At 34.7% G+C, this 25,518-nt stretch overlaps 1 protein-coding gene across 1 annotated transcript in view; it reads right to left on the bottom strand.

The window, feature by feature from the left end:
- Positions 1–6,266: 6,266 nt before the first annotated feature.
- Dhpr (dihydropteridine reductase) overlaps positions 6,267–25,518 on the bottom strand; it is a 97,353-nt gene continuing 78,101 nt past the window's right edge. The window contains exons 4-5 of the mRNA XM_090385367.1: positions 23,695–23,887; positions 6,267–6,541 (exon numbers count right to left, since the gene is read on the bottom strand). Coding sequence (XP_090241493.1) covers positions 6,442–6,541; positions 23,695–23,887 — 293 coding nt within the window. The 3' untranslated portion in view covers positions 6,267–6,441. The remainder of the gene's footprint in view (positions 6,542–23,694; positions 23,888–25,518) is intronic.

The following is a 25,518-nucleotide window of genomic DNA, read 5'->3' as shown; positions in this document are numbered from 1 at the left end:
ACTCTATAATAATATACCTCTATTAAACAAGGAAACTCCTTCCCTTTCCATTGAATCCATATTTCTATATGGATTCAATGGAAAGGGAAGGAATATTTTAACCATCCATATGGTTAAAATATGCAAAGAAATAAAAAGTTAGCTGCATTAAATTAATGAAGTTCATGTTTTCCCTCTGAATTTAAAATTTGGAATAAGAATTAATTTTAATAATGATACTTAATTTTTAAATAAAAAAGCAACAAACTCAATGCTGACATTTATTTATTAACTAAATATCAACGACAGCTAATAATTTTCTCTACTACAATATATACCTTAGTTTTATAATAGGAAGACAAACTTTTTTACTGAGTTACATAAAATATACATCCACAATTATAAAAAATATTCAGAAATATTGGATTTGTTTATTGTTAGAACTTGTCTTTTGTTGCTTATCTGATATGTATACAAAGCAACCTATCTTCATACTTGCATAAAAAATGGAATGAATAAACCAAGTAGAATAGCCCCATAAATCAAAAAAATTACAAATTGCCACTGTAAATCAATTACACAAAACAAATTCTAAAAATTAAAATACAGAAGTGTTGTTGATGGGAGGGGATTATGATATTAGGCACACATTATACTTATTATACTTTAAAAAGAGTTCTAATTTCAAAACATCTGGTAAGAAGTTTAATTTTTAGATTACAAGTAAATTTTATACTTATTACTATCAGTATATAAATATGCTTTGTTTCAAAAAAGGTAAGTGTTTATATCATTTTCAATGTATCAGTACAAACTGTGGTAGGGTGGCTTCATATTAAAAATACTGCCTTTCACACAAATCCTTGTGGTGCTAGCAGCATTAAAGTACAGTAAACGTTTGATTCTCCAGCTCACATAGGACCTTGAATGATCATAGATAATCATCTAAATAAGAGTCAAATATAGGAACCTATTATCAGTATAGAAAACTTTCCCATATCAACTATGATTAGTTGATAGTTTGACATTTGCACATTGTATGACAGTCACAATATGCAGCTCTCAAGTTGCATGTTGTGACTCAGACAAGCTAGCTCAGTCATTTCAAACATTTGACTGCTTAGGGATTTCCTAACCATATTAACTTTCTTATAAATATTAGAGGGAAAAAATCTGTGGGAGGTTTTTTTTTTTTTCATCTCCAAGAAAGCATGTAGTGTTATCTAACACAAGAGACCCTGCTGAGTAGCAATTATGAGAAAGAGGGAGAGAACTTTTAAAAGCTTCAAGATTGTAATAATTATATGACAAAGTTTAAACAGAACGTTCTTTACAATGAATTTTCAGTGATAATTTTATTTTCATTATCTATGGTGGCAAGCCAGATATTTTGAATTTTAAATGTGGCTCAAAGTTGACAAAAGGTTGGAAACCTCTGCTTAGTCTCTCTCTCTCTCTCTCTCTCATTGCTTTCTACTAATCATGTTATTGCTACCGTCAATCAAACTCTGTCCTTCCCACCCAATTTTACGCAGTATGATCTTATTGGGGGGGGTGATTGACAACACACAAGATACTCAACCAAATCTCCCTTATATTTAAATATAATATATATTAAAATTAATGTCACTTTAATGTACTCTGTAATCTTTTCAATTTTAATCATCTGATAAGAATGCAAATTTTAATCTTCATCACTAATTATTTTTTAATTGGAAAGTGCCTGCCCATGATTTTGCCATAGTAGGGTTAATTATATAAAGATTCACAAATGTTTAAATTAACAGGTAACCATTAATTATCTAAGTTTATTATATAAAGTTAGTTTTCCTTAAAGACAGGTCATGGCAATTTTCACAAAAAAGTTTAAAAGCCTTTTTATTTTACAAGGTATTAAAATATATACAAAGTATTCTCATGAGCTACTGGTTAAATCTAATTGTTTTATCAAACAAGAGTCACATGCAGAATAAGCTGCAAAAGCAATTATTGGGCATAAATTTATTCATTTTACATTAAATGATATGTAATTTGACTACATGATTATCTAGAGCCAATGAGAGATATATCATATGTCTCTCATTGGCCAGTTACTCAGAAGCTATCAGTTTCCCACAGTGATAAAAGGTACCTTTGACTCTTACCAAAAAAATCTAGTTCATCAGTGAGCTGTTGTTTTGGCTTTTATAAAATATATAAAACTACTGGAAACTTTACCACATTACCTGAAGTGGTGCATTTCATGTGAATGAAACTCATGACCTGTTAAAAATGTCTCTCATTAGACTTAGAACCTACCTGTGCAACTGAGCACATTGGGCAGCTAGTGTTCTCCAATGGGCGTGATCAGCTGAAATGGCTCCTGCTTCTTCCCATGTGATACCAGTGCTTTGGTTGCTCTTAATTGACTGACAATTACTGCTATTCAAACTGTGCATCATATAAATTTGGAAACAATTTTTTTTTTCTTTAATTTAATTTAATGTTTAGGATGTGATAATTTCTTTGTCATCTTAACTGTACACATGCATTCCTTGATTGTGGGTTTGACAATTATATAGTATTGTTTACCCCTTAAAATTTTCCCCTAGGAAAGTTTTCTGAGCATAAAATCCTAAATTGAGGTAGGGGATTTATATGATATGCAGTTTGAAAAGCAGTAATTATTAGTTGTAATAAAGAACAACCAGTGGGAGGATCTGATTACCAATTAACCATTCAATTATATCACAGCAAAAGTCAACTGATATTGGGAAAGATACTGCTTTGGAAGGCTACAGCAAAGCAACCCACAGTTTAATTTAATTACACATTGTCACTGTAGGTTTTTTTTTTTTAACTTTAGAGAATGTGGTCATTCATAAAGTTTTCTCAAAGTCAAGTACTGTGATATAATTACCATATCATTTTTATTGTGTCATATCATTCTCACATTATAATACAAATTTAAAATTATAAGTTCTATTCTGGGCAATGAAATAAAAACTGTTCTCCATAAGTGGTTTTCATATCAAAATTACCAAGTACTTCTATATTTTCTACAATGATTTGATTATAGTTTGTCATTATATACAAGGGAAAACAGTCAAAACTGCTACAGTCCAATATCTCAAAATTGTTTTTGACCACATATATAGAACAAGGAGTCGGTAAGGAAATTTGCATGTGCAGAGTCGTAAATTTACATAATCATGCAAAAAGTTCATTGTTTCTCATATTTTTACTATTTTTAAGATAATACTGGATAGCCTTGGCTGGGATCAGAAAATTTATCAAAAAATAAATTGGTTGAATTCAGTTCACCAGATAATTTTGTATTTCATCACTTATAAACTAGAAATAAATAATAAATTATCTTTATTTTATATTTATGTTCCAACCAACAGTTTGCAACCACCACCTTAGTTAAGTCATAGTTAACATGTTTGCTGCTGCTTATATTTGCAAGGGTCCTTTATGTGTGGCTTAAGGTGTACGCCTTAAGGCTCTGGAACAAGTAGACATTACTTTTTAGTAAACGGATTTCATCTGTGAAAAATCATCACTCCAAGTGATGCAGGCATCTGTTGTTCATAGCATTATAACATCAACAGCTGCATTTGAACAAGATTCAGAATCTGCATCACTGAATAGAATTCTATTTAGAATTATAATCAAATGACATATAAAGAGTTGATTTATTGTCATCAGCTTCAACATACTGTCTGTTCCTTTTCAGTCCTGATGTCCCAGGCTGTGGATCCATTATAACAACCCTTTAGTAACATTTTGCGGGAAAATACCTTTTACACAAAATTTTATCAGTAGACACACACACAAAGGATGATGTTTTTGTTTCACAGACTAAAGAATTCGAATTCAACAAGCATAATCTTCAAAAAAATTTTACCATTTTTTCTTGGGTAAAATAGATAAAATAACTTCAACACATGAACAAGAATAAGAACATGAAACTGTGAATGCAGTATACAGCTTTTATTGTGCTCTCTAGACAGTGCGATTGACGCTAAGAAAAATCCCAGCTGTAATGCAATAGCCCATGGTTCACATATTGACCACAATTGAATTTATGCAAGTTTGCGTGCCCACATCGAACATGTTAATTTGAGATGTCACTTCTTTCACATGCTTTCATTACCCTACGGGCTCATATCTGGTGAGTATGGGCTTGGCACACCCAGGGTCCTGAGCTAGATATCATCATTCTTCCCTTTCTTGGTGATTCCCTTCTCTCTCTCTCTCACACACACACACAGGGGTAACTCAGAATTTTTTTTTTTCCCTTGCACCACCATATGGCTAATTATAATAATAATCTCAAACTCACAATTTCGGTACTCATTTATCATCTGTTGCCAGTCAAGTAAATCTGTATCCTTCTCAGTTCAAAATATTTTTTTTGTGTTTAACTTCAAATTGAATTCTTCTTTTACCTTCTGCCCTTTTATCCTCGACTCAACTGGATTAAACCTGTAAGTGAACACCACCAAATTTTGTAAGTATAGAAAAGGGCAAGTGAAACTTGCTCCTTCATATTACAAAAGCAAACAGGTATAGAAAACAGCATAACCAAGATGTGAAAAATATCAAAATAAAGTTCAGAGTAAAAAAAAGCAACAAAGGACTACAGCATTTTTAGAGTAAGAATGGCTACAATTATGCAGGAGATGCCTTGCACATAGAAGCAGAAAAAATATAATTTCCCTTCATCCCCCCCCCCCCCATACAAACTGGAATGGTATAGAAAATGGAAATAAAAATAAATTATAGCACTTCTTTGCTTACCTTTTTGAAGATGGCATGCTAAAAACCAGTAATCTCACTTTTGGTCAGCTTTATCCGCTAACAATTGAATCATTTAATTAGGATGGCCTTATTGGATATAGGAGTGCAAAGGTTTAGAAATTGGTTTGTTAATCTATATAATCTTTAATCTATATAAATGGAAGTTTTATGGGTCTTTGTTTTCTTTAGGGATGGATTTCAATTATATTGATATAGTTTTGGGTATGTCTTTCTTAATTACGTTCAATTTAATTATTCAATTTATTTATGGATTTATTTAGCCATTATTTCCTTAAGTTTTTATAAAGTTTATTTTATTATTATTTATTTTTTTTTTTTTTCAAAGTTAATTTTATGGTTTAATTCATTCAGATGCATCATGGTTTGGTAGTTATGTAATGAGGTCTATAGCTCAAGAAGGTTAATGGAGAAAGTATTTGCTCGTCGTCACAATTAGAAATTTCTGTTATTATTTTCTCAAGTCTGGAAGCAGAAACAAAAATGCTATCTATGAAATATCACAAGATGCTTATATTGTAACCTATATTCTTTATGAATTAGTTGGCATTAGTTAAGCAGCTGCAGCAAAACTTTTCAATGATATGAACACAAAATAAACAATAAGAAAAGTACACAATAGAAAATTTTCTGCCAGTTTTTAATTGTAATTTGATGACTGCAGAGGACAAGAGAAACAAAATAGGAAATGTGATGTTCTTGTATATAATTCTGTGCCTCCATACAACTAGATTACAATATTTTCTACTCAGAGAAAATTGCACTTTCTTCACTATTCTGGAAATGAAAGCCAGTAATTCAGTGCTTCGATAAATGCACATAAAAAGTTAGCACCTGCTAAAAAACATTGAAAATTCAATGGCAAATTTAGTTAGTAGCAAGTTTCCTCTCCCCTTTCCTTGCAAACCATTGTGGGTTTTTTGTTTCCCTCCATTTACTGGAATACTAAAAAAAAAAAAAAAAAAAAAAATTATTTACAGCTTATGCTTACTGCTGTGGCTTTTGTTTCAGAATGAATGACAAGTACTTTTGAACTGTTAAGTAAAACAACTTTTCAATAAACTGAATTCAACCAGTTGATTTTTAGTAAATTCAGCATAGAAATTCCTTGGCTATTCCATTTTTTCACTTATAAGAAGTTTAATTTGAATGTTTCCATGAATGATATCTCAATGTGAATAACATTTTCTTAATGAACACAGATTTAAAATTTTAAAAAAATTATTTTCATTCTTATCATAATAAGAATGAAATAAGACGGTCGTTCCTGCTTATTTGCCCATTTGTATAACAACCTAAAAAAAAAAATAGTTATTAACTAATTTACTGTTACTGGCAATGCCAACAATTATGTGAATTTATCATAACATAAAATTGTGTAATACAAACAAGTGAAAGCCAATTAACTACAAAAATAAATTTTTATATTTAAAATGACACAGTGTATATAATTAGCAAATAGCATAAAAATATTACATTTAAATCAGGTGTACAATAATGCATAATAAAAATATAACCCAACACTGCCCTTAAGGAAAGATAAATGATATTCAAATTTTTGCTTTCTGTAACTAAATAAAAATTAAATCACAACTGAAAGTGGTAACATCTTGCAAACATACTGTGAACAATATAATTAACATGTCATTTTAACAACAACTAGGCAGTAACAAGATCAGTTTTTCCACCTGATGTGATCAGCTGAATTAGACTGCCAGAAGACGGTCGTTCCTGCTTATTTGCCCATTTGTATAACAACCTAAAATGCATAAAAACAAAATATAGATGTTTCTGGAAAAAACAATCAGTAGAATATCTTTATCTCAATTTTTAAATGCTAATCTTCATAGTGCACAGCTTGTTAGAATTAAAGAAAAATATGTACACAATACACAGTATTAGTATTTATCACATGGGCGGAAGCTGTAGGCTTTTGCTGTGCTGGCTAAAACCATTGTATTAAACTGCTGATACAGGTGCTGATAATGCTTAGTTTAGCTGATTCAGCTAAACTTTGAATTTACCCACCCTATGGGCCTCAAATATCTATACATATAACTGTTTTCAGTAATTTATAACTTGCTGGCTAAAAGAAAACTTCCAAAAATCAAGGCTATTTATCTTTCTTCATAATTTTAATTTATGTCCTCTAGTTGTATTATCATTTATAACCATGAAAATTTCATCCTTATTCAATTTACTGGCCCCTTTCAGAACTTTATAGACTTCAATCAGGTCCCCCTTCTGTGGTGCCTAACAAGTGCTGTAGCCTGCACATTCAAAATCATTTCTTGTATGGGCTTTTTTTTGTTTTTTTTTTTAAAAGAAACCCACTCCAAATACAAAAATTATTAGAACCTATAGTACTTAGTACCATGTGTGGGAAGACAGAAGAAAAAAGATACTCCCCTCCCCCTTTTTTACGAGAACCTCAAACATGAGGTATTAGAATCTATAGTGCATAGGAACGTATAGAACCTGTAGTGCATGGGTAGAAGGTTGAGAAGATGAAAGAAGATACTTGTTGATATTAGACTTGAATTTTTGTAGATAATAATTTTCAAGAACTACATATAAACTACATATTAATTTAATTTCCGTTTTTCCAGAAAATGGAAATTAAATTAATAAATGAGGAGGAATAAATAAGTTCTGTGAGTTTGAAGTTGGACAGTAAAAGGATGCCAACTGGTTGCAGCATGTGTTCAGACTTGTTTAGAAGAGGGGAATTACAGAAGCCAATTCAGAAGAACAGTACACATCAGAATGGAGAAACTTCATAAGATATCGGTCATTAATTAACCTAATTGTCCTCTTTTGAATGGGCACACTGCGTACAATATTCCATAGGGCAGATTTAAGATTTGTACAGAGTGAGTAGTGGTTTATAAGAAAAGTGACACTGAGAGCAAAAGAGAAAACCCAGCGTTTTAGATGCAGAGGAAACTATTTGTGATGTGCTTATGCCATGAGAGATTAGAAGTCAGGGTAATCCCTAATACAGATATGTGGTGTCATCTAGAAATCTGAGCGTCTTCGAAGGTAAGCATAGGAGCAGAAAAATCTGTTTTGTGAGATATACGACAGAACTCAGTTTTTGTAATGAAATCAATGAAGTTATCTTTCTCTGTGGATACCACCACCGAGAATTACTTTAATACCTGGGTGGTGAATCCACTAGTGAAGTGTTGCCTATTCGAGAATCAACTGTTGAAGGTAGTTTAATATCATAGCAACTCGTGAAGGCATTCACAAAAAAAAGCTATGCCATTTCACCTACTTCAGTAGTTTACTACAAACTAAAATGATACTATGCACTAACTTGTTCAATTATAAAAATGTTTATATTGTTTTGTATTTTTTTAATATAAAAATAAAGAATTTCTATATTTAAAAAATGTATTAAGTGGGAAAATGTCCTTATAATAAAACACTGTGTATTCTTTATCACATACTTTTTATGTGGGCAAGCTTTTTACCAGGGAAACTTCTTATGTGGAAAGATAATACATTACAACATATAGAGTTGAAACTGGAAATTAAGAAACCAAATCTAGTAGAGGGGAAAACTTATGCAGGAATTTCTTATCAGGGTTCTTCTGTAGTTCTTTGCTCTTCAGGAAAAACACCTTCACTGGTCATAAATTGATTACAACTGCCCAAAATACATTTCCATATTGTTAACCAAACTGACAGTTTGCTCATTTCAAAGTGGTTGCAAAGTGCTAAGTAATGGCTCCCAGATGAAATCTTTACCCTGCCAACAAATAAAGAATAAAATGGCTTTTTTTTTTTTGTTTCATTATATGATGCAGTGAGTAAGTTGAAATAACCATAAAATATAAAGTTATACAAAAAAGTGTGAAGAGAAAAAAGAAGGCTGCTGTTTTGCCATGAGTTTCAGTTGATTATCTCAGCAGCCCATACATTTTTGGATAACAGAAAAAGATTGAACTTGCTGAGAGGATATGATACCAATGACAGATCAGATTTTTTAAACGAATAATTACTGTGAGTTGGAGTTTTTTTATTAATTTAATTTTATAACTGTTTATATTTATTGTATGCACTTCTAAATTACAAAAATGTTTTTTCTGTTTCTATGGGAAAATGCATCCCAAGTTTTGAACAGCTCACTTCAACAAACATCTGAACGGTTCTTTGTAAAATGTGAACTTGGTACAGGTACCGGACCATTTATCCGGCTTCCAGAAAACTGGCGAGCTTTTTTTTGACAGTGTGGCAGGTGCGGAATATAGCAATCAATCGCATGTCAGTTTCAGTATGACAGCTGCTGTGTACACTTGCCCCTCTACATTTATGTGATTATTTGTCCCAATTTATTATAGTTTCATTTAATATCATGTCTAAAAGGAAACATTTTGCGCTCAGCATATCAAAGAAAGTAGAGTTACTTATGAGGCTCAATAAAGGTGCATCAGTGCAGCATTTGAGTGAGGAATATGGTGTTGGTACATCTACTATCTATGATATCAAGGAGCAGAATGAACAGATAATTAAATTCTATGGTGACAGTGATGTGCCTAAATTAATGGACAAGCGAAAAACTTTACACCAGCCGAAGAGTGTTGACATGGACAGTGTTGCTTGAATGGATTAGGCAGCATCAGAGTGAAAAGTTTCTACTTGATCATTCCATTATAATGGCCCAAGCTAAACTTTTTCACAAGGAATTAAATTTGACAGCTCCATGTGAATATTCATCTGGGTGGTTCAACAGATTTAAACAAAGGCACGGCATTCACAAAAGCTTCTGCAGACCATGATGCTGCAGAGGTGTATTTAAATGAATTTGCCAAGTTGGTTTCTGATGAGGGCCTGTCAGCTGAACAGGTGTAAATGCAGATGAAATGTCTTTATTCTGGCATTACATACCAAGGAAATCATATGTAACACCAGATGAGTCACCTCAATGACTTATGATTCTTGCATGTTCCAACGCAGCCCACACCCACAAGTGCAAATTACTCACTGTTGGGAAAATTCAAATCCTAGGGCATTTAAGGGAGTCAGGGTGTTTCCTGTGATTTATAAGACAAATAAGGGAGCTTGGATTACAACACAGATTTTCACCGATTGGTCTCTAAAGAACTTTGTGCCTGACGCCAGGGCTCATTGTAAATCTGTAGAACTACCTGATGACTACAAAATTATTTTAGTGCTTGATAATTGTTCTGCACACCCTCCTGCTGAAGTTCTAGTCAAGGACAATGTATGTGATGTTTACTTGCATCCCAATTGTACTTTGCTAATTCAGCAAAGGCATTCTTCATGCATGTAGATACAGGGATGTATTTCTGAGGAAACTGATAGACACTTCAGCATTAGTAGAGGCATATGATGCAAGAAAACAAGCTTATGCAGCATCAGCCAAAAAAAAAAAAAACTACTCCCATTCCACCCCTCCGCTCGTTCAAAATACCTGTCCAGCTGAGCCTTTAAATTTATTTAGGCTATCAACTTCCACAACAAGGGAGGGAAGTCTGTTCCACCAACCAACTACCCACTGCCTAAAGGCAAACTATCCTACATCTGTCTTTCCTCAATTTGAATGTATGCCCTCTCAGGTGATTATTCTGAGCAAGAGGAAGAATCCCATCAGCATTGAGCATGCTCAAACCATTCAAGGCTTTATACACATCTATCAGATCACCTTGCCGGTGCCTAGTCTCCAGACACTGTAATTTGCAAAACTAAACCTTTCTTCATAAGAGCAACCCTTTGTTCCATTCACTAATCACGTTGCCCTTCTCTGTACTCGTTCCAGCAGCTCTACATCCTTCTTGAAATGAGACCTCCAGACCTGTATGCAGTACTCAAGGTGTGGCCTGACCATCGCCTTATACAAGGGGATAATCACCTCCTTATCCCTGCTAGAAATTCCTGTATATCATTGAAAAAGACACCATGAGCTACTCTTGCAGACCATCTGCACTGCTCAGAAAACTTCATATCTGCCTGCACAATTACCTCCAGGTAATTGTGTGGTTTTCGTATGTCTGGTGAGAAAGAAATAGTGAAGAATTTATTGAAGTAGCCAAGTCACTTGATGAAGGAGCTATACAAGAGTGTACAAACATTGATTTGTATAAACAAATCTATACAAAGCTATACAAGAGTGTACAAACATTGATTTGTATAAACATTGATGGTGATGCTCCAGTTGTGCTCCAACTCACTGATAGTGAAATTGTAAATATGGTGATGAATTCTGATAAGAACAAATCAGATGATGATGATGATGACAGTGCACTGAAAGAAGAAGAGAAAGTGTCTATAGATAGGTGACTGAGGAACTGATTCGAGGATTGGAGCAAAAGAGCTTCATCAGTGAGCAGCATATAATGTGGATGTATAAAATACAAGAGGTTTTCATTAAAGAAAAACCAAAGTACAGTGGATTCCGGTTATTTGGGCCACCGGTTAATCGGGGCAGCCGTTTATTTGGGACAAATCTTAAAAAACAGAAACAAATCAAGAAAATAGCCAGGGTTTACTTTGCTTAATTGGGACAGCATGCCGTTTAATCGGGGCAGGAGACCGCAGCACTGGAGATTACCCTATGATTGTCTCCGACGGTACCACGTAGTTCGGTCGAAATTCTGGAGGTCATAACCATAAAACAAAAACAATTATCAGTTGCCTGTTTATTGGGCTTTTCTGTTAGTGAACTCTATCATAAATGGACGGTAAACTCAATCTTACTGAATTTGCAATAACACCGACAGCTGGAATTCTGTGAGTTATTATGGTAAATGTGTTTACACTTCCATGAAATTTTCAATCATATAAAAAAATTAATTTTTAGATCTTCTCTTCATTCCTATTTTTAAAGCTTTGTAACTCGTTACTCCATTCTCACTTGTGCGTATCATGTTACTTGCAATTTGTGTGTGCTGTGTTCTTTGTTATTGATTGCTTATCTTTTTACTGTTTTAAATTTTAACCCCCACCCACAAATGTCAGTGAACAGAAATGTCAACTAGTTCGTATGTACATATTACAGTACATATTAATTATTCCGATTATCAGTGAAAATCTTCAGATTTTCATGTATCATTTAATTTTTTAATTGGTAAGGTAATAATGGGTAAATTTGTGCTTAATATATCTTTGCTTTTATAGCCCGTGGATAATATTCCTCCTATTTTCGCTAATTAGAATCTGTTTAATAGAATTAAAATTCAATTCACAAACATGATTACAATGACCGGCGCTTACTGCTCATCGTATAGTGAATGGTACTTTACTGTGGTGACTCCATCGTAACGTGATTTGATTGTACAGTGAACCAATTGTAAAGGGGGAGGTACATTTTATTTTTACGTGAAACTTCGGATAATTGGGGCAGCCGCTTAATCGGGCCAAAATGCACTAGTCCCGATGTGTCCCAAATAACCGGAAACGATTATATATGAAACAACAGAATCTGCAGGATATATTTCTAAAGATCAACCAGAAACTTTCAATTGAAGTTCACCTTGAGCCTCAACCTTTAATACCTGTCACCCCAGATGTTGAATTGTCTTCAGATGAAGATTAGTGGATTAATATTGATTAAATAGATGCTGCTTTAGAAATGTATTAATTTGTATCTATTAAATACAATTTCTTTCTTTACTTTTCATTGTTTATTTTAAGTATATATTAAGCCTCGATCCAGAAAACTGGAAAATCCAGGCACCTCCAGTCCCAAGCTTGCCAGATAAATGGTCCGGTACCTGTATATATTTTATTTACTGTATATAGCAGAGTTTTACTTAATAAATTTTCACATTTACACAGTGGAAAAATCAGGAAACCAATGGAAACCCCCATAGCATGTTTCACATTTACAAAATTTTTGGAAAAGTCAAATTTTTGCAAATCACATACATGATTCTCATTTTCTACATAGTCACCCAATTTATTTTTTTTATAAAAAATTAATGCCGATATACTTTTCAAAATCATGTTTAATTAAAATAAAATTACAGTGTGACAGGATACCAGATCTATATATAATATAAAGAGTATATCCTGTCAATTTGCCAACAAGGGGCTCACTCAAGAAGAATTGCAGATCAATCATCCCAGGATCTTCATGTTATAGTATATTTCCTTAAGATGAACTGAGTGGGAAATGGGAATGGATGCCTTAGGTTCCCGTTATGCAAGAGAACAGCTTTCAAACCTCAGTGTGAAGACAGTGAAGAGGTACTAGTCTGATGTAATGTGTACTTGTCATAATTCACTAAAAACTCCATTGGTATCATGGTAGTTTCAGAGCAGACCATTTTATTGTAAAAAAAAGTCGTGTAAATTGTTGAAGATAAACATAAGAAAGGCACCTGGGGTGGATGGAATCTATTTAGTTATATTAAAGGAGGCAGCAAAGGAAGTAAGCAAACCCTTAGCCATAATTATGAGAGCTTCCCTGGACTCGGGGGAGGTACCAATGGACTGGGGATGTGCAAATGTGACCCCAATCCACAAAGGAGAATCAAAGGGAGACACAGGTAATTATAGACCTGTTTAACTTCTGTTCCAGGGAAATTAATGGAGGCAGGAGTTATAGCTCTGACACAGTTTGTTAAGGGGAAGTCTTGTCTGACCAATTTGATTGGATACTATGATGTGGTCACAAAGCAACTGGATGCAGGGAATAATTTTGATATCATTGATTTAGATCTTAGAAAGGCCTTTGATACTGTTACACATGGAAGACTGCTGCACAAATTGGAGCAGTGTGGCATTGGAGGCAAATTGCTGCTATGGATAAAGGGATGATTGAGTGGGAGAAGACAGAGTGGTAATCAATGGACACTGCACTTCGTGGACTAATGTTATTATTGGATTCCCTCAGGGTTCAGTGTTGGGTCCATTGTTGTTTTCTGTATTTATAAATGATATTGATGATGGTATATCAGGCTTAATGTCCAAATTTACAAACGATATGAAGGTTGGCAAGGTTGTTAATGACAGTACACTGCTGCAACAGGATCTAGAAAAGTTGAGCAGATGGGCAGAGAGGTGGCAAATGAAGTTTAACATTGACAAATGTAAAGTACTACAAATGGGAAGCAGAAACCCCAGAGTAACATATCAATCTGTGGTACTACACTGAGAGTGGTAGAGAATGAAAAGGACCTGGAGGTAATTGTGCAGGCAGATATGAAGTTTTCTGAGCAGTGCAGACGGTCTGCAAGAGTAGCTCATGATGTCTTGTCAATGATATACAGGAATTTTTCTAGCAGGGATAAGGAGGTGATCATCCCCTTGTATAAGGCAATGGTCAGGCCACACCTTGAGAACTGTATACAGGTCTGGAGGCCTCATTTTAAGAAGGATGTAGAGTTGTAGGAACGAGTACAGAGAAGGACAACAAAATTAGTGAATGGAACAAAGGGTTGCTCTTACGAAGAAAGGCTTAAATTTGGCAGATTAGTGTCTGGAGACCAGGCACCTGCGAGGCGATCTGATTGAGGTGTATAAAGCCTTGACTCGTTTCAGCATGCTCAATGCTGATGGGATTCTTCCTCTTGCTCAGAATAATCACCTGAGAGCGCCTAAATTCAAATTGAGGAAAGACAGTTGTAGGATAGATGTGTGGAAGTTTACCTTTAGCCAGCGGGAAGTTGATTGGTGGAACAGACTTCCATCTGTTGCTGTGGAAGTTAATAGCCTAAATAAATTTAAGGGTGAGCTGGACAGGTATTTGGAATGAAAGGAGGGATGAAATTGGAGCGTTTTTTTTTTTTTTTGGCTGATACTGCATAAGCTTGCTTTCTTACATCGTATGCCTCTACTACTGCTAAGCTATTGACCGCAACTTTTGCTCATGTCTGCTCCCACCTCTGTCAAAACTAGATGGTTCTGTTGTCACTTCAGCCAAGAATAAAGCTGACCTGCTAGCTTCCCATTTTTCTTCCAACTCATGTATTAATGATCTTGGTAAAACACCTCCCACAATTCCCAACACGCTCCATTCAATGCCTCCTGTGGTCTTTCGTCAAAAGGATTTTGATGAATCTTGATGTTAAGAAAGCTCCAGGTCCTGATAGTATTTCTCCACTTGTTATCAAAACCTGCGCTCCTGAACTTACTCCTGTTCTTTGCCACCTTTTTTCACTTTCTTATTCCAAAGGTGTTTTTCCTTCTGCTTGTAAATTTGCTCACATCCAGCCAGTTCCTAAAAAGGGTGACAAATCCTTCCCATCCAATTACCGTCCCATTGCAATTACTTCTACTCTTTCTAAAGTAATGGAGAAGTCAATTAACCGCCAACTCTTAAACTACCTAGAAACCTTACATTTGATCAATGATCGCCAGTATGGATTCCATCAGTGTCGATCCACTGGTGATATTCTGGCTTATGTTACCCATTTATGGACAAATTCAATGGAAAAGTTCAGTGAAACACAAGCAGTTGCTCTTGACATCTCAAAGGCTTTTGATTGTGTTTGGCATAAAGGTCTTCTAAACAAGCTTCCATCTTATGGTTTGCCAACTGTTTTTGAAATTGGTTATCCAGCTTTCTCTCTGATCGCTCACTGAGGGTGATGGTAGATGACTCTCTGTCTTCTAACTGCTCCACTAATGATGGTGTCTCCCAAGGTTCAGTTCTTTCCCCCACTCTTTTCCTCTTGTATATTAATGACCTTCTTCCATTGACTGGAAATCCTATCCATACTTTTGCCGATGATAGCACATTACATTCCACTTTCCAGTTTGAGAAACCTTGCCCTGCTCAATCAGCTTCAACTTCTTGAATATCTCTACCAATTCCTTAAATGCCGATCTCCAGGTAATTCTCCAGTGGGACAAAGACAACTTATTTTATTTCATTCCTTCTAAAACTCAGTCTTGTCTTATATCTCGCAAAAAGGTTTCTTCTGCTCCCATGCTTATCTTTGGTGATACTCCGATTTCTAGGCAAGACAATATATCTCTTTTGGGGATTATTCTGACTTCTAATCTCTCTTGGCACAAGCACATTAAAAATATTGCTTCCTTTGCTTCCAAAAAACTTGGTTTTCTCTTTCTCTCTCAGTGTTACTTTTCTTCCAAAAAGCTGTTCACTCTGTACAAATCGCAAATCTGTCCTACAATGGAATATTGTTCACACATCTGGGGCAGTGCCTCCAAAACCTCTCTCAGGCTTCTAGATTCCATTCAGAAGAGGGCAGTTAGGTTAATTAATGACTCGTCTCTAACAGAGTCTCTCCACTCGCTTTCTCATAGACGTAGTTTCTGCTGCATGCCTTTTCTACAGATACTTCCATGGGCACTGTTCTGAATTGGCTTCTATAATTCCTGCTCTCTCTCTTTCAAAACAGTCCAAACATGTGCCGCCACCAGCCAACATCCATTTACTGTCTGACTTCAAACTCACATAACTAACTTTTCATCTTCCTTGTTTATTCATTCAACCACCGTTCTCTGGAACAACCTTCCTTCATATGTATTTCCTGAAAATTACAGTATACAGCAGTTCAAGTCTAATGTCAACAAATATCTTCTCTCGTCTTCTCAACTTACCACCCAATCATGGTACTAAGTACTTTAGGGTCTAATAACCTCTGGTGTTTGGGGTTTTCGCAAAAAAAAAAAAAAAAAAGAAGGAATCTGATTAGGATCCATAAGTCTCTAAGAGAGGGGACAGCAATGAATGGATGAGGACAAAATTTTCATTGTTATAAAGGACTCCAGAATTAGTGGCCATAAATTTAAATTAATGGGCGAATAGGTTTAGATTTTTGTTTTAACCAGCAAATTGTTAATTACTAAAACAAGTTGTTTCCGTGGGTAGTTGAGGCTGACAATTTGGAGAAATTCAAAGGGCAACCCATGTGAGAAGGAAAGAACACAGTCTATTCTCTTATCTTCTTTTTTAATATATTTTCTTTTATATTTTTATTATTATTTATTTATTTTATGTTTTATTTTTGCTTTGGCTGGGGCAGCAAAAGTCTGGATTCCTTGCACTATATGGCTAATACTAATGACTAGCCTCTCAGTAATCCACCAGCAAAAGTCAACTAGAATCTGCTGGATGACTCCTGTCATTGCCACAGGGAGGTGGGCCATCTTCAGTACAAAATAAAAACATGGTGTTTGGACCACTAGCCACAACTTTCAGTAGCGGGCTCAGTAGAGGAAAAGAAGGAGTGATTGATAGTAGGAATGGGAAGAGGTACATTTTACCAAAACTTTTTAATGAACTGAATGAAATGGATTCAACATCTGGAATCATCTGATGGTGATAAGTGAGCACAGATGACCTTTACATTCTTAAGACAGATCTTATTTACATTAAGTATGTTCCTCCATAGAGATTTGAAAGCAGAGCAATTTTCAAGCCATAATTTTTAGAATATTGAAAAAAAAAAAAAAATTCAACATTCTGAAATCCCCAGCATTCTAAAAATTTGTACATAATGATTGAGAATTAAAAGTTTGGAATTCCGTGCTTAAAGCAAACACTTAATTATGTGCTGACCTGTAAATCAAAACAGATCTTAAAATTTTATAAAAAGTTTATTCCTCTACATAAACTAACATCAACACAAACAGAGAACAAATAAAACCAAGTGCCAAGTCCAAAAGCCAAGCATTACCGCAAAGCATTCCATTAATGTGTATTTAATTTATGGCACTCATTGGTTGGTCAACTGCTTAAGAATGACTGCTCATATGCATTACAGCACAGTGCTTGGATGCATTTTGAATAATCCCGATATGTGTTGCGGCACATCACTCCCAGTGCCATTTTATACTTATATGCATAAAGGAAGTGAACGTATTAAAGGCTAATTCAAAAATTCATAATTTCCTTTTGTTAAAAGTTAGTTTTTGATGTGAAATCTATTAAAATATCCAATAGTTGCTTGTTTTCTTTTAATGTTAATTCAGATATATGTTCAGACTTCATGAAAGGATTCTGAAGACAATGTATTTCTGCCAGAGATGTAAAAAATTCTCCATCTGTTGTACACAAGGCTAGTGTTGAATAACTGTTTTTTTTTGGAATTTCATTGAGGAGAAACATTTTGTCAATACAAAATTGCCACTATTCAGAAAAACATTTAGAACTTCCCCCCAAAGTTTGAATTATAAATGACATGGTTTTGTTTTAGTATTAACTTTGAATATGCAAAACTTGCAGTGAAATATTAAGTTCATATAGATGTGTAACAGCCATAAATATGTTATCATCAGTGTACCAATTCAAGTGGATTTGCAGATATAAAAGGCCTTTTAATTCATAAAAATCAAGTCAACACTTTCTATGTGATAGTTACTGCACTTCTGTATGAAGTAATGTTTTACCTAAACTTCCCATTTATTTGTACAATAAAGAAAATATCCAAAAATTGAATATTTATTATTTACTTAATTCATAATTCTGACTATACTGTTTAGTATAACTTTTAACTCTTGTGTCATGAACTTAATTGCGGGTGCATGATGAGCACAGCAGTACAGGTGACCCCCGCTTAACACTGATAATTCGTTCCGGAAAAACAGAGCGCTAAGCGAGTGGCGCATTCCCATAAGGTAACATATGTATTTGTAAGTTGCGGTCGGTGCCATAGGATATTTCCTAATCAATAATAAAAAGATGCACAAATGTTGGTAAAAATATTTAATATTCAAATATTTGTACATATAAAATATTCTGCATTACAAACGTATATAATTATGTGGTAACTACTTACGTATCAAAATTAAACTTAAAATTATAATTAAAATCATGAATTTAATTTATCTAAATTGATTTTAATTGATTTAATTTAATTGATGAATTTAATCATGAAAAATGTGTCAATTTTGGGTTGAACTTTGGCCCTCTTCTATATAAACTAAAAGGGGTATTAATTTTGAATCCCCTGCAGCGTTACCACCCAACAATGAAGTCACCCGATCCTTCGCCACTTTGAAACCTGGCAAGTTTTTTCCTTCTTTCAACATGTTTCCACAAAAGTCCTGCTTCATCTATGTTATAAACTTGTTGAGAAGTATAACACACAATACCCCTCTTAAATAATTTTAACAAGTTCTTTTTTGAAAGTTTTGGCTCCTTGATCTGCACTTGCGGCTTCTCCCTAGATTTTAAATCTATTCAACCAGTCCTTACCAGTTTTAAATTGTTCCACGTTTTTTTTTCAGGTGAGTTTTCTTCAGATCATCATATTGGCTAATCTCTCTCTCTCTCTTTTTTTTTTTTTTTTTTTTTTTTTAATAATACAGTCAGTCCTCGTATAGCTCGATAGTTGTGTTCCTAGAAACCCTCGTGCAATGCAAACAACAGGCCCTATGGGAAAAATAGGGTTAGGTGCCGACCACCAAATTTTGAACACACATTTAACCAAAACATTACCAAACATAATAAATAAAATCGTAATAAAATACGTAAGTATTTTATTACGACTATTACGTAATAAAATATTGCTAATGCTTTTGCTTCTATCGTAAGCAAACTTGTTTTTTGTTTGGTTTTCTATCCAAACAGATGACAGCCCTTCCATCTCTTCCAATTCTTTGTGTCTTAATCTAATGGATTTTAATTACACTTTGAGTTGTTCCTGCTATGAAAGTTGTTTTTATTTTCTCTGCATACTTTGTAATTCTCGGCATTGCCTCATTTAGGTCTGTAGCACGTGCAATATCACATGGTCTTTTATTTCGTTCAAAGCGTTTCACAATTTCATATTTTTTCTCTCTCGACAGAGGCGGACTGGCCATAAGCCTTACCAGGGGAAACCCCAGTGGGCCAGAGGCCGCTGTGATTTTGGCCATAAACCATAGTATGAGGCCACTATAAATTTTCCCGGGTAAGAATTTTTGACCCAGTCCGCCTCTGTTTATCGATATTGCTTTTCTTTTTCTCTCTGAATCTGCAGTGTCTTCACCAGGATGCTTCCTTTTCACACCTTTTAAGTATTTTGCTCATTTTTAGGGAATAAAGCACAATTACAAAACGAGGAGGCACGCTTGATACACATAAACAAAGCTGTGCACGTGTAGAAACTGAATAAAGAACACCGTAAAGGCAGAGATATGCTATTAACACCTCACATTTTACTAAAGCACATTTCTAGGGGTTACTACCATAAAACAATAAAAACAATTTCCAGTTGTGTTTCTGCTAGTGGAATCTGTTATAAACTGGTAGCAAACTCGATCTAATTGCATTTCTGATTATACCGATAGCTGGAATTGTATTGGTTTTTACGTTATTATGGTGAAATGTGTTTCCCCTTCACTGATAAAAAAAAAAAAAAAACATTAATACATTTTCAGAATCTTCTCTTCATTCCTATCGTGTTGCGTTCGGTTGGGGTGATTCTGCGTTCAACTGCCATTTCTTGTAAACACAAAGGCGAATCGTGCATAAGCGAATTCGGTTTGTGTTATATAAGATATTGTTCCCCTATTTATAAATCGTGTATGATTGAATTCGTGTAGTGTAAACACGTGTTATACGAGGACTGACTGTATTTAACTTAACTGAATTCTACATTGGATATTATCTTCAATAAAATTAGTTAACGTCTTTCCATTACAATCCTAATAGCCGGCCTAGCCCTAGTTGCTTGCAGTGGAATAGCTATCTTTCCCACTGCTAAAATCAATTCTTTATTTTTTTATAATTGTTCTTACAGTTAAATTAGTGTGCGAGAAAATTTCACTGAGCGTGGGAAATGTTTTAATGCTATTTTTCTATTCATTTTCAAGCTATCGACTCCATCAAATGAAACAATTTCGTTAAATATGCCAAAAATGCAATCTGTAAAAGAGCGTTATAGCGATCTGTGACAGCGTTATAGTCAGATACGGGTTATAATATAAGAACAGCGTTATAGCGAATCAGCATAAAGCGAACCGCGTTATAACGGGAGCCTGCTGTACTTGGATTTAATATGTTAGTTATGTATTTTTTATGCATGCAATATCACATACACAATTTTTAGAACCACAGCCTTAGCTCAATCAGTGAAATTCTGGAACAAATCCTAGGAAATTTCATGTGTCTTCAAATGAGAAACTAGTTTAAATATGTATTAATCTGCTCTGTTGGTCAGAAGAAGCTTGCAAATACAGTCTATATACATCCTTCTTCAACAGGAGAATAATGTATATAGCATACAAACAAGCAAGAGTAATAAACTTGCAGTTTAAAATGGAGTCATCTATTTAAAATGAGAAATCCGATATACTCTGTTTTAATCATGCTTAGCAATAAGATAACATATCCTTGATCCTGAAATTACAAATTGCCAAAATCACATTTTCAACCTTTGCTGTCATCACAGTGACTATCAACATGGGTGCAATCCAACCACCAGTTAATTCTTCTTGCTTTGAATATTTAATTTCACTTACTGTTCATATTTTAAAAAAAAGTTGCTTGAAAATGGCAAAATGCATTTGATTCAGGCATCTGTGATGAGCTTATTGGATGGATTAACTAAATAATGAATGTGTCCTCATCCTTTCTCAGATGACACACACGCACGAGTAAATTGAAAAAGGATGGTTGCAGGATAGGTGCATGTAAAACTTTGCTTTCAGGTGGAGAATAACTGATCGTTGGAACACACACCTGTTGTTGTGGAAACAGGTAGTTTGAAAAAATTTAAGGAAGCATTAAGCATGTTATTAGAAGGGATGGACAAATGATGGTTTTGATGTTAAAAATGCTTTTATTGGCGTTATTCCAAAAATTTTGTTAACGAAAAACCTTCATGCAAAAAGCATTACAAAACTTTATTCCAGTTTAATTTATCTTCTACTGGACCAAATTTAATGAAATTTTTCATGGAGCTTCATCTTAGCTGGCACCTCCGTAGCAGGTGGGCAGAAGCAGCAGTGCGTAGCACACACACTTCTTGATTAGACCGGGTTTCGAGCCAGTGACCACCAAATACGGAAAGGTCAGGGAATGACCACTGCATATCCCCGGAGCAATATGGCCTTAGTTGCTACTGCTCAAAAAAAAAAAAAAAAAAAATCAAATAAATAATCATCTTAGCTCTATACTAGAGGAAAAACTTTCAAACCTCTGAAAATTGCAGTAGTTTTTCCAGGATAGTGAAAAATATTAACATGTGATCAAGGAAATTTTCTCACGTAATAAACAGGATAATGTGAACGTATAGCACATCACCGGAAAGCTAAGGAATTTAGAAACAGAAATATTAAGGTTTTAAGAGACAAAAAAAAAAAAAAAAAAAAAAAAAAAAAAAAACCTTTCAGAAACTGGGAAATGTTTTAATTCGAAAACGCATCTGGTTTCAAGTCACCAGATTGAATGTAATTTTTTTTCTTTACAATTAAACTCAGTCTGGAAAAGAGTTCTGCACACTTATGAAAACATTCTTCAACTTGGACATGTCATCAAATATTTTGATAAATACTACATGTAATGGAACAATTATAGATGGTGTATTTAGTCGTGAACTCTTCAATGTAAAAATTATATATCCTACTTTAGTCATCACAGACCAATACTTTCAGTAACCGATATGTAATTATTAATAATAAAATAAAAACATTATTATATTATTATCCATGAATTTTATTAATATCTGAAAATTAAAACTTTTTAACGACTGCCAATGATTCTCAAATGTAAAAACGTTAAATATGCTAGCAGCAGGACCTGGTACAGAATTTTTTTAATTTTATTTATTTATTTTATTTTTGTACTAATGCTAATATAAACCTGGTCCTGACAAGGCACTTTATTCAAAAAGTACAGGTAAAATCTTTAAAATCCAGCAACCTCAAAGATTAATTAAGAGGTGCTAGATTTTAGAGAGTATACCTAATGTTTGAGCAGTTTCAGAGGAGCATATTTCAATAAATATTAAGCACAAACATTTACAACTATAAAAATTTCATCTGCTTTTGCAGAAAACAGGAATTTTAGCAGCATAGGTAATACAATAATTTTAAAATAGATAATGCAAGTTTTCTCACGACAGAACAAACTTGATTTCGTACAGAGTTCTAGTGCACTACTTGCAACAGATAACTTTAGCTAGATTACAACTTGAAAACTGATTTTGTATATCACATGACAACTCATGTTGAAAAACTTATTTACAACTGTTTTGTCTGCATGTTGTCACTAGAGACTTCTTGCTATCTAATAAGAGACAGACTGTCATAGCAGTCTTCATTTATTAACCAAACAGCCAATTAACTCTTTTGAGAGGTCACTTGCTTGAACTCATTGCAAAAGCAAGTTTGTTCTACTGTGAAAATTAAGACCATTACATCACTTACGCAATTAAAATCCTGCTGGCTGCAAAAACAGAATTTTGCAGAAACAGAAAGGACAAGATAATCCTGCAAGCATGTTATAAAGAAAGAAATATCACTCCTTTTTGCATAAATTCTTAAAGATAAAATGTGATCATTGATAAGAATGCTGGGTTACTTTCTTAATATTTCTGGGTTTTTTTGTTTTTTTTTGTTTTTTTTTTTACAAAAAATTAACATTTTGAAGAATTCCAGACTGCAAAGGGTTGTATTTTACAGAATTTACTGTATATTTCTCACCTCTACCAAAAGAAAATATCCCAAGGTTCTGACTACATTACATTACATGTCACTCAACATCCTAGGACAAGACATGGAACAACATACTCAATATTAGGAATATTCTCCCTTCTCAACCTTACTCAAAGCCTCTCCAGAATTCAAGGTTCCATGGAACACATTTTGGAACTCCCTGACTAAGAATATCATTTACTCCAAGTACCTCTTTCATTAGCAATAGTCATAAAATTATTATCTAATTTCATAAAAGTATATAAAAAAGACATATATAAAAGTTGAGAATTTATGACTAACAGGTGCATAAAAGAAAAATAATAACAAAAAAAAAAAAATACATACTCTGCCACAAACTCTAGAGGAGTCCAAGTAGAAAAATCTGCCTTAGTCATAAACTTTCTATTCATAGGAGTGTCTAGAGTGATTGGCAAAATAGCTATAGCAAGAGAATTATCTGGAAGGCCACTATTAGGAGCTGCTAAACTTTGCACTAACTGATGTACTGCAGCTTTAGCTAACCCATAACCAATCATACCTGGGGGAGAAAAAGAAAATTATTCTCTGATGTGAAGACTGCAGGGCATATACAAAGGGAACTAGGAAAGTTTTGCAATACAGCTTTGTTTATTTAATTTTTTCAAAGTAATTTCCTCTACATTCAATACACCTCTCCATCCTCCGAAACCAATCTTTAAACCAGTTCTGCCAAGTTTCACTAGGGAGTAAAGCACACTCGTTGTCCCAAGCCCGTAGAAGGTCCTCATCACTGGAAAACCGCCTCCCTTTTAGCTTATTTTCACATGCAGGAACAGTGCAAAGTCGCAGGGAGCAAGGTCTGGACTGTAGGGAGGGTGCTCGAGAAGTTTCAGTCCTGTCGTGGTCAAATATTCGGTGCAGGCTTTGGCGCGGTGAGCTGGAGCATTTTCGTGATGGAGGTACCAGGTGTCCATTCTTGACTTTGGCCACAGGTTCTTCATAGATCCAATGACTTTAGGCAGGCATTGTTCAGTATATCACTTAGCTGTGACTGTCTTCTGCGTGTCCAAAACGTCACGTTCCACAATTCTACTCAATTTGAAAAATACAGCTATCATTTTCTTCTTTACAGATCGGGATTTTCTGACAATTACGGGTGTGTCGTCATCATCAAAAACCCAAACTTTGTCTTGAGCCTTGGTCGGCAGATCGTAATAGTACAGCCAAGTCTTGTCACCTGTCACGATGTTGTTCACATACTGAGATTGTCCCTTATCAAACTTTTTTAACATCTCCTGGCACCAAGTCACACGTCGTGTCATCTGCTCTTCAGTCAGTTGATGCGGCACCCAGAGAGAACAAAGTTTCTTCACGTGCAAATGATCTTGCAGAATCGAACGAATTGCTGGTGCATTTAGACCCAAAGTATCCTCTATCTGTTGGTAGGTCACTCGCCTGTTTTCGTCAAGCATTTTCCTCACAGCAGTAACGTTTTCCTCCGTAACTGACGTTCGTGGCCTTCCCGGCCTCTCAGAATCCTCCAGAGTGAAATTTCCCCTTTGGAATACTCTATACCACCTGAATATCGTTGTACGATGTGGACAATCATCATCTACTGCAAGAGTCATTTCTTCTAAGCACTGGTCTATGGTTAAACCACGCACGAAATTATACTGCAAAACTGTCCTTATCTCATTTCGTGACCACGATGCCATCGCAAGCACTTTACACTCTCACTACTAATGAATAACTGAGCCCATCGACTTGGCGCGGCGGCTACTATGCACGTATGAACATGTCTCAACATGCAGCAACAAGCAGCTTCCTGTGATTCATTGTTGCGTCATATTGCAAAATTTTCCTTTGTATATACACACATACAAAGGGTACTAGGAAAGTTTTGCAATATGACGCAACAATGAATCACAGGAAGCTGCTTGTTGCTGCATGTTGAGACATGTTCATACGTGCATAGTAGCCGCCGCGCCAAGTCGATGGGCTCAGTTATTCATTAGTAGTGAGAGTGTAAAGTGCTTGCGATGGCATCGTGGTCACGAAATGAGATAAGGACAGTTTTGCGGTATAATTTCGTGCGTGGTTTAACCATAGACCAGTGCTTAGAAGAAATGACTCTTGCACTAGATGATGATTGTCCACATCGTACAATGATATTCAAGTGGTATAGAGAAT

The sequence above is a fragment of the Mastigoproctus giganteus genome, chromosome 11 (genome assembly GCF_048544385.1).
Source record: "Mastigoproctus giganteus isolate SK-2022 chromosome 11, ASM4854438v1, whole genome shotgun sequence".
In the NCBI taxonomy this organism is placed as follows: Eukaryota; Metazoa; Arthropoda; class Arachnida; order Uropygi; family Thelyphonidae; genus Mastigoproctus; species Mastigoproctus giganteus.
This window is presented reverse-complemented; position numbering and strand designations above follow the sequence as displayed.